The following is a 14,428-nucleotide window of genomic DNA, read 5'->3' as shown; positions in this document are numbered from 1 at the left end:
AGGTATCATGGTTTGTCTAGTTACAACATAAGGAGAGCTTCATTCCTTACTTTGCTAGATGAAATATGAAAATATTTGTAAAACGTTAGCTTTTTGAATCTAGGCTTGTGGATTTTGTAGTTGCAAATCACAGTAATATTTCATATTCACAGTTTTATATTGATACATACTCCCTGTCTCTTTCTCTTGCAGATCACACATCCATGGGTGGTTTAGGAGACAGTTTTTATGAATACTTGTTGAAAGCTTGGTTGATGTCAGATAAAATGGACACGGAGGCAAGGAAAATGTATGATGATGCTATTGAGGTGATTATAGTGCATTAATTCCCCCTTTCTCCAAGCAATTACTGGTTGTATTTTTTCAAGAATCAGAATGAAAATAAAAATGCATCCTTAACTTAGCTCATCCTGTTCTCTTACTTGAAAATGTTGTTGGGGATTGAATACACCATGAGCAGAAGAACTATACATAAATAAAGAAGTACTGGTAGTCCTCGGTTTACAACCACAATTGAACCCCAAAATTTCTGTTGCAAAGGGAGAAAGTTGTTAAGTGAGTTTTATCCCATTTTACGACTTTTCATGCCACAGTTGTTAGGTGAATCACTGCAGTTGTTAAATGAATTTCGCCTCCCCATTGACTTTGCTTGTCAGAAGGCCGCAAAAGGTGATCACATGATCCTGGGACACTGCAATCGTTATGAGTCAGTTGCCAAGCGGCTGAATTTTTTCACGTGACCATGGGGGTGCTGCAGTGGTCGTAAGTGAAAAACAGTGATAAGTCACTTTTTCAGTGCCATTGTAACTTCAAATGATCATTAAATGAACTGCTGTAAATTGAGGACTACTTGTAGTCTAAGCCCGTGATCCTCAACCTTTCCAGTTTGGCAGCCTGACATGGAGAGGAGGCATCTGAGTGGCAGGTGTACGCATGCGCACACAGCTCCATTGGTGCAAGTGGCATGTGCACGCGCCCTCCACTCACACCAATGGAGCTTCATGTGAGTGGAGGGTGCTTGCACTCGCGCACAAAGCTCCACTCATGCGAGCGAGGGCACTTGTGCTCCAGCACAAAACCCCACTCATGACAGCAGAGGGCTCTCATGCACAAACCTCCATTTGCATGAATGGAGCAGAGCTTCATGTGCGTGTGCTTGCCCATTTCTCTCATGGCTCAGTTTCGAACAGACTACTGGGCCTGGGGGCTGGGGACCCCTAGTCTAAGCCCATTTAAAAACTCTTATTAGAATACTTATGATAACTTTGGAAAGATGAACAATGCATCAAATGATAGATTTATATTAAATATTTTAAAATTGACACGTTTTTAAAGTAATAATAACAGCAACAAAAAACTTTTAATCAACAGATGTGATTATTATTTTACTTATTGTAAGCAATGAAATCTATTTGAAAATATGGAAATCATTTTTTATGTTGTTACAATATAATGTAAAATTATTTATTCTTCCTTCCTGTATAGGGTAGCATATGCAGCTTTTCATCCCATTTTTTCTTACAAAAGAAAGTTATGCTGTGTTGTAAATTATGCTGAAGGAAGTACAGTATGTGGCCCATGTGGCTGAATGTAGATTGGTTATTTCATTTGTTTTTGGCTACTACAGGCAAACAACTTTTCATTCTGAAAATAACCTGAGTTATTTTATTATAATAGCATAGAATTATAGAATGTGAAAGTTAGAGGGGAGCGATATCAGAATTAATCTATCTACTAAACTCCATTAGTATTAACATCTCTGAAAATAGCCAGCCAACCTCTCTTTAAATATCTCTACTGAAGGAAAATCCAGTACTTTCTGAGACAGACTGCTCCATTGTTAAAAAGCTCTAATATTAGGATTTTTTTCTTATGTCCAACCAAAGTCTAATTCTTTCTAATTTAGATGCATTTAAATGTGAAAAAAGTCTACATAGTACCTATTTGGATCCTTGAAGACAGTTAAGTTCATTTAAATTCACCTAGCAACAGAAATTTTGGGCTCAAATTATGGTCATAATCGAGAACTACCTGTGGTTGGAGCCATATGTTTTTGTTACTAATGCAGAACAATAAGACTTTTGATTGCATACCCATTTTCTTTGTCCAGAAGCCAATTCCCATATGATTGATGTAAACATCTGAAAATCTTAAATCTTAAATTTGAGTTTACACATATTTTTCTTCTTACTGAGCTGAAACAATTTACTTAATTAAAACATTAATTTTACTGCATCTCCAACAACATAAAGGCAATAAGGTCATTTCTAAAATATTTCCTGTTGAAATAAGGTCATTTCTAAAATATTATTTCTTGTTGAAAAAGATGTAATCTAAAATATTTGTTGTTCAGTTGCAAAGTTGTGTCTGACTCTTTGCAACCCCATGGACCATAGCATTTCAGGCTCACCTGTCTCCCAGAGTTTGCCCAAATTCATGTTCAAATCTAAAATGTACTGGTCTCTTATTTATTTGTTAAGTGAAACATAAAAAGAAAATAAGAAAAAAGTACCGTATTTTTTGGAGTATAAAACACACTTCCTCCCCTAAAAGTGGGTGAAAATTTTAGTGTGTCTTATTGACCGAATACGGGCCTGATTTTGGGCTCCTGAACCATCCGCGTGTTGCGTTTTTCCCTTCCCCAGCCCCAAGAATCACTCTTCAGTGCTCCGCACTCTCCATTTTTGCCAAAACCAGGCCCATTTTTGGCCTCCCGAGCCCTCCACGTGTCGCATTTTCGCCCTCCCCGGCCCCCAGAAGACTGCGAAAACAGGCCCATTTGTGGTGAAAATGCAATAACAGAGGCCAAAAACATTTTGTTTTCTTGTTTTCCTCCTTTAAATTTAGGTGTGTTTTATAGTCTGGTGCGTCTTATAGTCCGAAAAATATGGTATATATGATTTACTTTATATACACACACACATTAAAAGGGTTTTGAGAAATATTAGAAAATTAGAAAAACAAAAATTATAAACAGGCATTGTGGTAGCCCCTTTCCCGCTCCACCCAGCCACTAATTGCAACTTGGATATTTTTATACTTTAGGCATTATTACCCATTTCTGTTGGATCATTTTAATTATTTTGTGACTTACTCAAGTTTTTAACTTTTCTTGATACAAGTGTCTAAGTGTCTTAGCTTGCCTTGCTATTCAAGCATTCCTGATTGAATTTGGTTAGATTTCAGCTGTGACTTTATATCAATACTTTTCCATTGCTGCATGATTTTAGCCTTCCAATGTTGTATTGACAGCGTGGTTTCTCTTTTTCAATGTTGTGCCAGATTGAGTCTTGCCATTGTCACTATGTCTATTAATAAACCATGATGCAAAAACTTCTCTGGAGTTAATGAAAATATTTATGATTTTAACTCATGATTTATTTTCTGCATATTTTGGTAGTTTAGTATTTTTCTCTCCAGTACTTTTTGATTTTTTAAAACATAACTACCACATATGATAAAACATTCCTTGCTTGTTGTGGTATTCCCAATGCTAACTATTATTTGATATATACATTTTGTTAATTAGTTAAAAAACATCTGGTACATTTTTGTACCAATTTTTACTGTTTACTTTTCCAATTATTTGGAAATATATTAACTGTGGTAGAGTTCTTGTTTCATTAAAAAATTATTTTATCTTTAGTTCATTTTTTGTGTCCAGGTATATCATATTTGCATATGTAACCAGATCTTTCTTACTGTAATTATCTTTGAAAACACAAACCATTTGATTTTGATGAAATTATTAGGCTTATGCCTGCTTTTGGGGAATTCTAAATTTTTAACGGACTTTCTCTTATAATATGATCCTTCAAATTCTTGTGTTCTTTTGTTTCTTTATATCACAAGTATCTGTGAAGCCCCTTGGCTAAGCCTGCTTCTTCTGTGGTAATTATTCTGTTATTGAAATATTGCCCCATTCTACTGTCTATGATGGATAACTTGCTCTATAATATAATCAAGATCAGAAAATGATCTTGATTCACGTTTCTTTTATGACTTGGATAATTTTGAATTTTATTCTTGTTTTTTTCTTATTCCATATAAATGTATTAATTGTTCTTTCCCAATCCTGCAATTTTTTAACTCTGAGGTTTGAATTGCTGCCATTTTAATAAGTGTACCTTAGGTAATACATTCGTTTTTAATTGATAATATAGGAAAGTTTTAAACATTTTCACCTGTCAACGTTATGTTTTATTTCTATTCATAGTTTACTATATTTCTTTTGAAATATGTGTTGGTTGCATCCTCTCAAAGAAGGTTTTATATAACTGACTTTTTCACAAAATTTTCTTCCTCAAAAAGTAAGCGCTTTGCTATTCCTTTTCACTGATTTGTATGTGGAAGAATAATCAAAATCTTTGATTACTTTAATCCATTGCTGTATGGAATTTTGTGGTTGATGTGATTGTTAGTACTACATCAACTGCGTAATATTTCACATTTTATTTCTCTTCTCAAATTTTATTCCAGTTATCTATTTATCAGATTTTATAATAAACCTTCTGAGCAAAAGTGGGGAGTAGACACATTTGCCTTGTGTTTTCTAATTGAAAAGTTTACAAAGAGCAATCCATTTATTGTAATATTTGCTGTTTGCCTTTTATATGTACTTTCCATCCAAGCTTTGAATTCTTCTCTGGAATTCATTTTGTTTAAGACATTTAATTAAAAAAATTCATTCCAAATTATCAAAGGCTTTTTCCACATTAAAAATACTACTGATATTATTTTTCTTAATTTTGATAAATTATAGTACACTTGTGATAAATCTGTTATCTTTCCCATTTTGAAATGTTATCTGTATGTATAATTTATCAAATGTACTTCCTCATACGTTCAGCTAGTGGAGTAGTTACTGAATTTTCAGTAGTAAAATAGTGGTCTACATCACTGAGATTTGTTCTGATTATTCCCTTCTTTGTGTATTAATGTTAAATATGTCTCTTCCCGAGTCTTTGGAATTGTTTTTGTTTTTGAATTTCATTCATTGCCTTTAGCGGTAGTTCTGCTTAGTTCTTTTAACTTTTTACCATACAGAGCTTTATTAATTTTAATTTTCTTTATTATTTTTTCATATCTTGAATCGTTAGTAATTTGTTTAAAATTTCTCATATTTAAGTAAAATTTTAAGATCTGAGTGTGTGTGTGTGTGTGTGTGTGTGTATGTGTATATATATATATATATATATATATATATATATATATATATATATATACTTCTAAATGACTTTTGTTCCTAAATTTTTTCTGCTGTTATTTCTGACCTTATATCTAATAGTTTATTATGTTTATTGCTGTTGTTCTCCTTTTTTCTTTCTCTTTCCTAATTTGATATGCTTCCCTGTTTTACTTTTATTTTCAAAATAATTTTGTTTGGTACACTGTCTTCTTTTGGAGTTCTGCTATTTCCAATAAATCTAACTGATGTTTCAATTTATTTAATTCTTCCAATATTTATTGATCTCATTTGGTTTTATGAAACTCTTCAGATTTATTTCTTTTGTCTTTTAATGGTGGTTTTAATTACTATGTTCTTTTTTCTGGTATGTTGCAAGCCTTATTTAGATTCTTCTTATATAAACTTCAGCTGACTCCCATATAGTTGTCTCTGTCATCCTTACAATCAAATTTATTTAATTTAAAAAATTCTTTTTTCTAATATACTTTATTGAAGTAATAACATTTTTTATCCTCTAACAAGTAATTTTTCTCCTTGAAAGCAAGGTATTAAAATCAGAGCATGATCTGTGTATATCACTGAGCAAATTTATTTTTCTTTATTGATAGAGGGTGTGAGAGCTTTAGCTGATTAACCACCTTAATCATTAACTGTTTTCTCTATTTGTTAGTTTTAACTCTTAGTCAAAAACCTTTCTGCAGTATCTTGAACTCCAAGATAATGTGATTACTTCTCCCCATGGTTCTCACTACATTTACCTGTTCAACCAGCTCACTCTTCTCTTTTAAGATCAGCTCTAGAGAGCCATTTTTCCCCTTTCATCTTCTGCACTATGGAACAAGCAGGCAGTAAGATCACTGAAGAATGTTTGGGGCCTTACTGTCTTGGCTGTCCATCCAACAGATGTCCAGGCAATGAAAGAATCCCATCATTACTATAACGCTTATCCCTGAAAGTTCTTCAATGTGGTTCCGGAGGCATTATCTAGATCTTCTACCTGGCTTCATAGTCTATAATTTATTTCCACAATAAAAGCTTTATTGCTTTCCCTTCTTTGTAGTTTTACCTGAACATTCTTACCTGAACTCATGCTAAAATTCCTGGAACCCAATGCATGTGTGCATATACATCACATATAATTGCCAGATAATAGAGAGAATAACTATAGGCAGCCTCTCCTTTGCCTGATCTTTCCCCACAGCTATTGCCATCTTTTGATGTGTATAAGACCAAACAATTTACTTTCTTGAAATCTCTTCCTCTCCAGTCTCTCTGCTCTGGATCTGATGGAGGAAGGCTCAGGCAAATGAGAGATTGCCTACAGAGATTACTTGCTCTGTTCCTTTTACCTTCTGAAAGACTTTTAGTTCTGTTCACTATCCTCATATATGAACCCATTCTAAGAATTCCACATCTTCCATAATTAAGAACAATGGGTTTGTACCTCCTTTACTTCCAAAAAGGCAGTTGGTTTTCATTTGCACCCATATCCCTGTAATCTTTAGGGAGAAAATGAAGATATGATAGTTCCCCATCCAAATTAAAAGACCAGTTTTGATTATTTCCATATTGCTGAGATGAACGTGTTAGAAGAAAATGCTCTGTTCTGTGGCCGGGTAAATAAGCCTGTGTGAAGTGGAGGTAGAGTTTCTTTGACAGCAAAGTAAATGCATAAATCAGCTGACGAAGTGGCCACATGATCAGAACACAGAAAATAGTAGTATTTATGGTAATAATGACTTTGATTGTGCAGTAAATGTGCAAAGTGAGGTGTTCATGGTCCAGGGATTCCCAGAGAGGAAAGTCTTTCACCCATGTGGGTGTGTTGATCTTAGATGTGTAGATCTTTTAGGTGTGGAATTTTATGAGGGGTCTGACATTGGAGTTTTAGATTAGGGGTCCCTGAGGAGTATGTTGTAATATTTTTTTTTATCTTGAGGGGATTTTGTTTCATGATTATTTTGCCAATGATTTTTCTGAAGGGGCATGCTTAATCAATTGCAGCCCAAGTGTCAATGTTGGTAGAAAAGTTTAAGTGGCTACTTTGTATCTTTATTTTGAGGTTGCTGGAGGATCAGGAGTGATTGAGATTGATGTCTGGCTTGGCTAGCAGAGGTATCCCGGAGGTTCTTACCTTCCAACGAACAGTAAAGAAACCCACAAAATTGATGTCTACCCCTGACCTTTTCAGTTAATGAAATCAAGGGGAGGTACTTTTTGTGTTTGTTTCTTTGTGTAAATCACAAAACTCTTGTTTGCTTTCTCTTCTCACTTACTCAAGGGACCTAATAACAGAATGTGTCAAAGTTTTATTTTATGGAATGTTTGGTCAAAGCCAAAGAAGAAAAGACAGTTTGACAGTAATTTGTGCTTTTATTAACAATGTGAGAAAGCCAGGAGTCTTGCTAAATTGATGCAAAAACACATGCCTTCGCAGAAATTTGAGGAAATTTCTGAGGAAAAAATGGAAACAACCAGATTTCTCTTTTAGACATTGACTATATAGACATTGGCTATAATGCAAGTGAGGTTCACTTTAATTGCGTAAGAATCCACTAATGGTTCAAAAGTCTGTCTTTAGCAAAACAAAGATTCAGAGAAGTAGGGAAATTAGGCCAAGGTATGAACTGCCTGATCTAAGTGAATTATTCATTCTGTTGCCATTTCTTAGTTATTACTGACATGAAGAAACATTGTGTCCAAAATAGTTCCAATTGACCTTAAACACACAGCGCCCACACACTTGCTTCAGAAAATGTCACTAATAGAAAAAGTGGGGCAAGGGATGGAGGAATGAGGGTGGTAATATTTCCTAAGTAGTGGTCATCACTTTTCCATTTGGAAAGTATAAAAAGAGCTCAGGGCTTAACTCTTCTGTGAAAGTGTTTTACAGTTTCTTTTTCTTTCCCCACTTCTCTTTCAATGGAGAGAGGGGGAAATAGAGTAATTATAAGTTTTTGTTCTGTTCTGTAAGTTCATGAGATCTGGTGACTTGGAGGAGGAATATTAAGAGAGAATGAAAATATGTTTTGACCTGTCATAGTAATTAAACTTGTGTATTTCCACTGCAGGCCATAGAAAAGCATCTTATCAGAAAGTCTAATGGGGGCCTAACTTTTATTGGGGAATGGAAAAATGGGCACCTTGAGAGAAAGATGGGCCATCTCACATGCTTTGCTGGGGGAATGTTTGCCCTTGGAGCTGATGGTTCCCGAGATGAGAAGGCTGGACATTACCTACAACTTGGAGCAGAAATTGCACATACATGCCATGAATCATATGACAGGACAAGTAAGTATCCTTGCCTATCTTAGGTTTTGAATGTGTTTTCCTGAGACTTGCCTTTGCAGTTGCTATAAGGTACAATTGAAGCAGAATTCTGTGAAGAGGAGGTTTCAGCTCCTAAATCAGGCATTTTTGTTTAAATAAGGAATATGTTGCTGGATGTATTGACTATAATTCTTATCCCCTACAACCCTTCATAAAACCCTGCACCATTTCTCTTTTCAACTAACTGTGAGAAAACTAACAGATGCTGTGAGTATAGCCAGCAATAATTTCCTGTAACAGAAGCCAGAATAGTAGGAAATTTCTTCCTGTTAATTTCAGATCAACAATATGATAGTAAGGATCTAACTAGCTCCCTGGCCCTTGCCCTCATTCCCAATCCCCCTCTTCCCCAGCTCTTTCAAAGATGAAAAGACTGTTGCTAGCTTTGATACTGTGACATCTCCTTGTGGGAGTTGAATCATGAAATTGCCAGGAAAATATGCTAATGAAGAGACTGTGGAACCTGTATTTCACTTCCCAAGATTTCAAATATGAGAAGTTGCAGCATTTCCTTTAGCAGTTAAATTCTGTACAGAGAAGGTGAGAAAAGTGAGGTTGGCCTCTCCAAGCCAGACCATTAAAGTGGGCCCAAATTTCAGAGTTTGAAAGGAGCCATATAGTGAAACTGATATATTTTGGGAATAAGTGATGTGCTGCTTACTCCTCCATAAAAGTTATGTAGACATAATAGCTTTTTTTATACAGTGCCAACTTTTTTCAAGGTTGTGGCCAGAAAACAGACAATATATGAATATAAAATAGCACTCATTGTTCTGTAAGATATCAATCTTAGAGTATGTTAAATACTTCTTAAATATTCTACAACCATGCATATGCTTAAAATTCTGAAATGAATTTAGATTTCTTTCAAACTGTTACAGACCTGACTAGATTGATAAGAACCATCATAACTATTTCTGGGATCATTAAAAACATATATTAATGTTTCTTTTAGAGTCAAATTGCTGAACTTAGAAATTATATAAGAAGTTGCTACATTCATTTTCTTCATTTTCCTTTGCAGCTTTAAAACTGGGGCCTGAAGCTTTCAAATTTGATGGAGGTTTAGAGGCAGTAGCAGTGCGGCAAAATGAAAAATACTACATATTAAGACCGGAGGTGATTGAGACATACTGGTATATGTGGCGATTCACACATGATCCTAAGTACAGACAGTGGGGCTGGGAGGCAGCACAGGTAATTTATTAACTAGCCTTCTAAGAAAACCTCACAGAGTTTACCTGCCAGCCTTCATATTGTGCATAGTAAGAAATCGAAACCGTGATGCTTATTTTTTTTTCCTAGATGGTTCCTTCTTTGCTTTTGGAGACCTAAGGAAAAATGGCTTTTAAAAAAATCTGATGACTGAGAATATTGGGGGAAAAGACTTCAATTTCCAGTTTCTAATATTGCCTACAGTATATTTTTATCTTACATTTAGATTTCAAAACAATATTTGAAGTGTGCCTTACAATAATGCATTCAGTCGTAAAATGTGCACTGAAATGAAAATCTAATTAAAAATTAGATTTTTTTTCCCATGGAGGCTCGTTCACGATGTTACTTAGCAGCTGCACCACAAGAAAAGAGTGCTTCAAGGCTTTTCCAAGAAGGACAGCCAGGATTAAATTTCCCTCACAATCAGAAGTAGTGTGCCAAATAGAGGCTGCTTTGTAGAAAAAGGGTTTGCATGTATTTTGAAACTTTCTAGAAAGGAATATTGAGATAACCTCAGTGCATTCTAACAGAGCATGCTGGCTGGGAAATTCTTGGAATTGAAATCCACATGTCTTCAAGTTACCATGGTTGAGAAACACTGTAATAGAGGGACTTTGGACCTCTCCTTATTATTGAAGAACCTTCTCTGTTTAAAAAAGGGCTGTTTTAAATTCCAGTTAATCTTCGGTTTAATAATTTTGGAAGAGAAATGCTTCAAGAAATTTTGAAAAATACGAAATAATCAAGTTAGGTAAGGAAGCAGGGCACAACACCTGGATTTTTTCCCAATTCCAACCTCTTTTATAATAGCTCTGCTCTGGGGCCCACCAATGAAAAGGAGGAGGGAGGTGACTGGGAATGAAAGCAGTCAACATTCCAGGCAATTATTTATCTTTCATGGGCATGCATTGGGGGATTTTTTTCCTTGGATTATTTTTCTCATAGCTGGATTTGGTTGTTTTCAGATTTTTATCATCTTCATGCTTCTCCCTACATACCAAATCTAATCCCAGTTCTGTTCTGTTTTCAGAGGATTGCTGGACAAATAGTCAAAACTATTTTATTTAATTTATTTCTAGAGTTATTAGTTGTCTCATGTAAAGAATCAAACATAGAAATATGAAATATACAAATAGCCCTGTACAAAATATGAAACTTGTGTTCCAGAGTGCTACTGCTTTACAGACACAGGTAGCTTATGAATTTTGGTTGCTTAAGCAGTACAGTAGTAAAACAAGTCATCACGTAACTGAACCCAATTTTGTGACCATTTTTACCACCAACTTTAAGTGAATCGCATGGTTGTTGAGTGTATCATAAGATTGTTAAGCAAATCTGGCTACCCCAATTGGCTGCTTTTAGCTAGGAAGATTGCAAATTGTGATCACATGATTATAAGATATTTCAACTATTGTAAATGTAAGCGGGTTGCTAAGTGTCCAAATTGTGATCATGTGACTGGGATGGTGGTGTAATGGCCTAACTTCAAAGGTGGGTTGTAAGTTACCCTTTCTAAGGCTATTGTAACTTTGAATTGTCGTTAAACAGTCAAGAAATACCTGTAGACATTTTGGCAATAACACTATTGTTATATCATGTAGTTGTAACTATTTAGTGTAAATTATATTCTATTGCTCTCCTTTCATTTCTAAGTATATAATATCTATATTATTTGAATCTGTGTCAACTACATCCAACTTTGAATTGCTGGCTAATAAAGCGTTCATTCTGTTTGTTCCACTTAAAGGCCATTGATAAGTACTGCCGAGTGAGTGGTGGATTTTCCGGGGTCAAGGATGTCTACTCCTCAGCTCCTACATATGATGATGTACAACAAAGCTTCTTTCTTGCTGAAACTCTAAAGTAAGTAGATTTTTCTCTATGATATTTGTTTCAGCAACTTTGGAAATTGATGTTCTTAGAAGAAATATTCAGCATTTACATATTAATATAAATTTTATAGAAAATAGATTTTTATATTTATAAAATACATACTAAACATATGCCTGCTAGGAAAATGGCTGCATTAAATGGCTATAAACTGTTGGATATTATCACTGCTGCAGATTTTATCCCACCAGGTTGCCAACACATATGTCTATAGTCTCCTTTTTATTTTTTACTTTTTCTCCCTCCCAAATAAAAGGAATTATAATTATTCTGCAACACTTACAGAAGGATGCCCTTTATCCTGTGTAATGTCTGTGAGAATGCCATCACCTGTTTTAGGGTGCGAATGAGATGATATCAAACTTATTGGCTCTTTCTCATAATATCACACATTGAAACTGCCTAGATGAATATAGTGAATACACAGATAGTACAATTGTGCATGAAGGGGGTGAAGGGGAAATTGTGCAAGTATGCAGAATTTAGGAATTCTTGACATATTATTTAGATTTTAGTATGTTTAGAACAGGAGAATTGAAGAAAAAGCTTGGCTCCACCAACAGAGAGTTTACAAACTGTAACAGAAGAATGGGATCTCACTGAAAGATTGTAGATGTTCATTATAAATGAAGATCTTTTTTGGTAGTGTGGGTCATGATTATTTAGAACTTAGTGTACTATTACAAATGCTTTAAATCTTCATCAGTAGCAATTAGTGCAAAATTTAGTGCACTTACAATACATGAGTGATGAGGCATCTTATTCAAAGGGAAAACGAATGTCTGTATTTTAATTATAATACTTGTATCTAATTAGACAATGTGCATTATTTTATACTCTGTAGTTAATAGGTTTGAATAGTCAACAGTGGAATGTGTCCTGATGCCATCAACAGAATTTTCTTGATTTGCCCCCCTGCACATGTCTCCTCTCTTCTCAGACGGCTGATGGGAGGAAATAGTGAAGGCAAACAGCAAATAGCCCTGTTGCACAAGCAGACCTCTGGTCATGCAGTGTTCAATGTAGTCTCAATGGTATCTTTTGTGTATCATGTATAGTGACAGATCTTATTTCTCTTACTTTGTAGGTATTTATATCTGCTCTTCTCCAATGATGATCTCTTACCTTTGGATCACTGGGTTTTTAATACAGAAGCTCACCCCCTGCCAGTTTTACATCTAGCCAATACGACACTTTCAGGAAATAATGCATATCGATAAAAACTATTCCAGGAAAAGGACAGAACAATCTACATTAGCTGTGTTTTGTTTACATGGACCACTTCAGATTTCAGGCTTGAGAGAAGACTTGTGTGTGTTTAAATAAGACCTTCAGAATGATGAGAGAAGTACTGCACTCTTCAGCATGTAGATAATTCAAAAATTCCATTTTATATGACCAAAACAATTTGTGCAGTATATGGCAGGAAAAGACCTTGTATATTTGCAACAGAGAAGGTGGCGCATGATTTTAAAGGATTAAAAGGCTGAATTAATATCCCAGCCACAGGAACAAGCTGCAACTATTGAGATTGACCGTTGTAGTAAACATTGTCCTGCCCAAATAATATGGATTCCTGATAGTTTGTCATTTGCTTCCCCCCCCCTCCCCACTTGGTGGCATGAGCAAAGCAATGCAAGGCGACAAAAGTGCACTAATAGCACCCAGATTTCAAGTTCTTTGACTGCTATTTTGAAATTTCTAAACATCTTCATCAGTCTGTTCAGACTGGCAACCATTCCCAGTGCCTCTGAGACCCTTGCCTCTTTTTATTATCAATAATGCTGTGGATCAACCATTTGTTCTTCTTGTTCATGAGTAAATGGATTAGGGAAAGGATCAGCAACTTCTTTCAATCTGTCACTTTAGGATATGGAAATCTTCATTCAGTGCAGAGTTGTTTTTTGCACCATCATGACAAAATTGCCCAATGATGTTTATCATTTGGCCAAGATTTCTTTCAACTAAGTTGCAATAACTAACATTTGTCTATGAATCCTGGAGTTTCACAAGGATTTCATTCTTTTTATTTGTACAGTATTCAAAAAGTGTAGAATAATCCTGTAAAGAGACATTCTTTACCAATTTTAATTCCTGTGATTAAGACTCACCTGGGTATAATGGTGCTTCTTTAGGGATCTTTTGTAAAAGCTGGAGTTGGCAGAGGAGTTTTTCAGCCTTCACACCTATCTGTCTTTGAAAATCTGAAATCTGGTCGTTTGATCTTCAAGTATCTGGAAACAATATCACGCAAGACAACCGAGAACACATCAAAATGAATTTGAAAGTAAAATTTATTTTGCAATACATTTTTGTCACTACTACAGTAGATATCACAGACAATACTTTGGGATAAAAATAGCTTTTTCAAAACTTAAAAATGGATGTTTCAATGAGCTCCCCACTTCTGTTAAAGAAAAAGACTTGAGCATAATTTTTTTCTGGCAGGATATATAAAATATGTGAATATTATTTATGTATATTGGAATCAAAATTCTTGATGAATACAGATAACACATCTTTATTATTATTGTTGTTGGTATGATTCCTTTTGAAAAATACTGAAATTTAAAAAGCTGGTTGGAGCCTTTGTTGACCAAGTTTTCCTATTGGCATTTTGTCATATCTTTAAGGATATAACAATTCAATTATTGAGAAAGATAATTTAATGCATGTTGCATATTGCAGTCCCAGTGAGAAGGTTGATGGTTTCAGTGAGCACTGCTTACTGCAAGTGTGGTGCAGGTGAGTCTGGGAATCTGCCCAGTCCAAATTGTGCTGCATTCTACTGTGAAATCCATA

At 35.0% G+C, this 14,428-nt stretch overlaps 1 protein-coding gene across 1 annotated transcript in view; it reads left to right on the top strand.

Moving 5' to 3' along the window:
- MAN1A2 (mannosidase alpha class 1A member 2) overlaps positions 1-14,067 on the top strand; it is a 65,118-nt gene extending 51,051 nt beyond the window's left edge. The window contains exons 9-13 of the mRNA XM_070935331.1: positions 193-308; positions 8,260-8,479; positions 9,543-9,715; positions 11,484-11,599; positions 12,714-14,067. Coding sequence (XP_070791432.1) covers positions 193-308; positions 8,260-8,479; positions 9,543-9,715; positions 11,484-11,599; positions 12,714-12,846 — 758 coding nt within the window. The 3' untranslated portion in view covers positions 12,847-14,067. The remainder of the gene's footprint in view (positions 1-192; positions 309-8,259; positions 8,480-9,542; positions 9,716-11,483; positions 11,600-12,713) is intronic.
- The last annotated feature ends 361 nt before the right edge of the window (positions 14,068-14,428 follow it).

This window comes from Pituophis catenifer, unplaced genomic scaffold (genome assembly GCF_029215685.1).
Source record: "Pituophis catenifer annectens isolate HBS135680 unplaced genomic scaffold, rPitCat1.0.hap2 SCAF_2, whole genome shotgun sequence".
NCBI lineage: Eukaryota > Metazoa > Chordata > Lepidosauria > Squamata > Colubridae > Pituophis > Pituophis catenifer.
The sequence above is the reverse complement of the archived record's forward strand: the minus strand, read 5'-3'. Positions and strand labels throughout refer to the sequence as shown.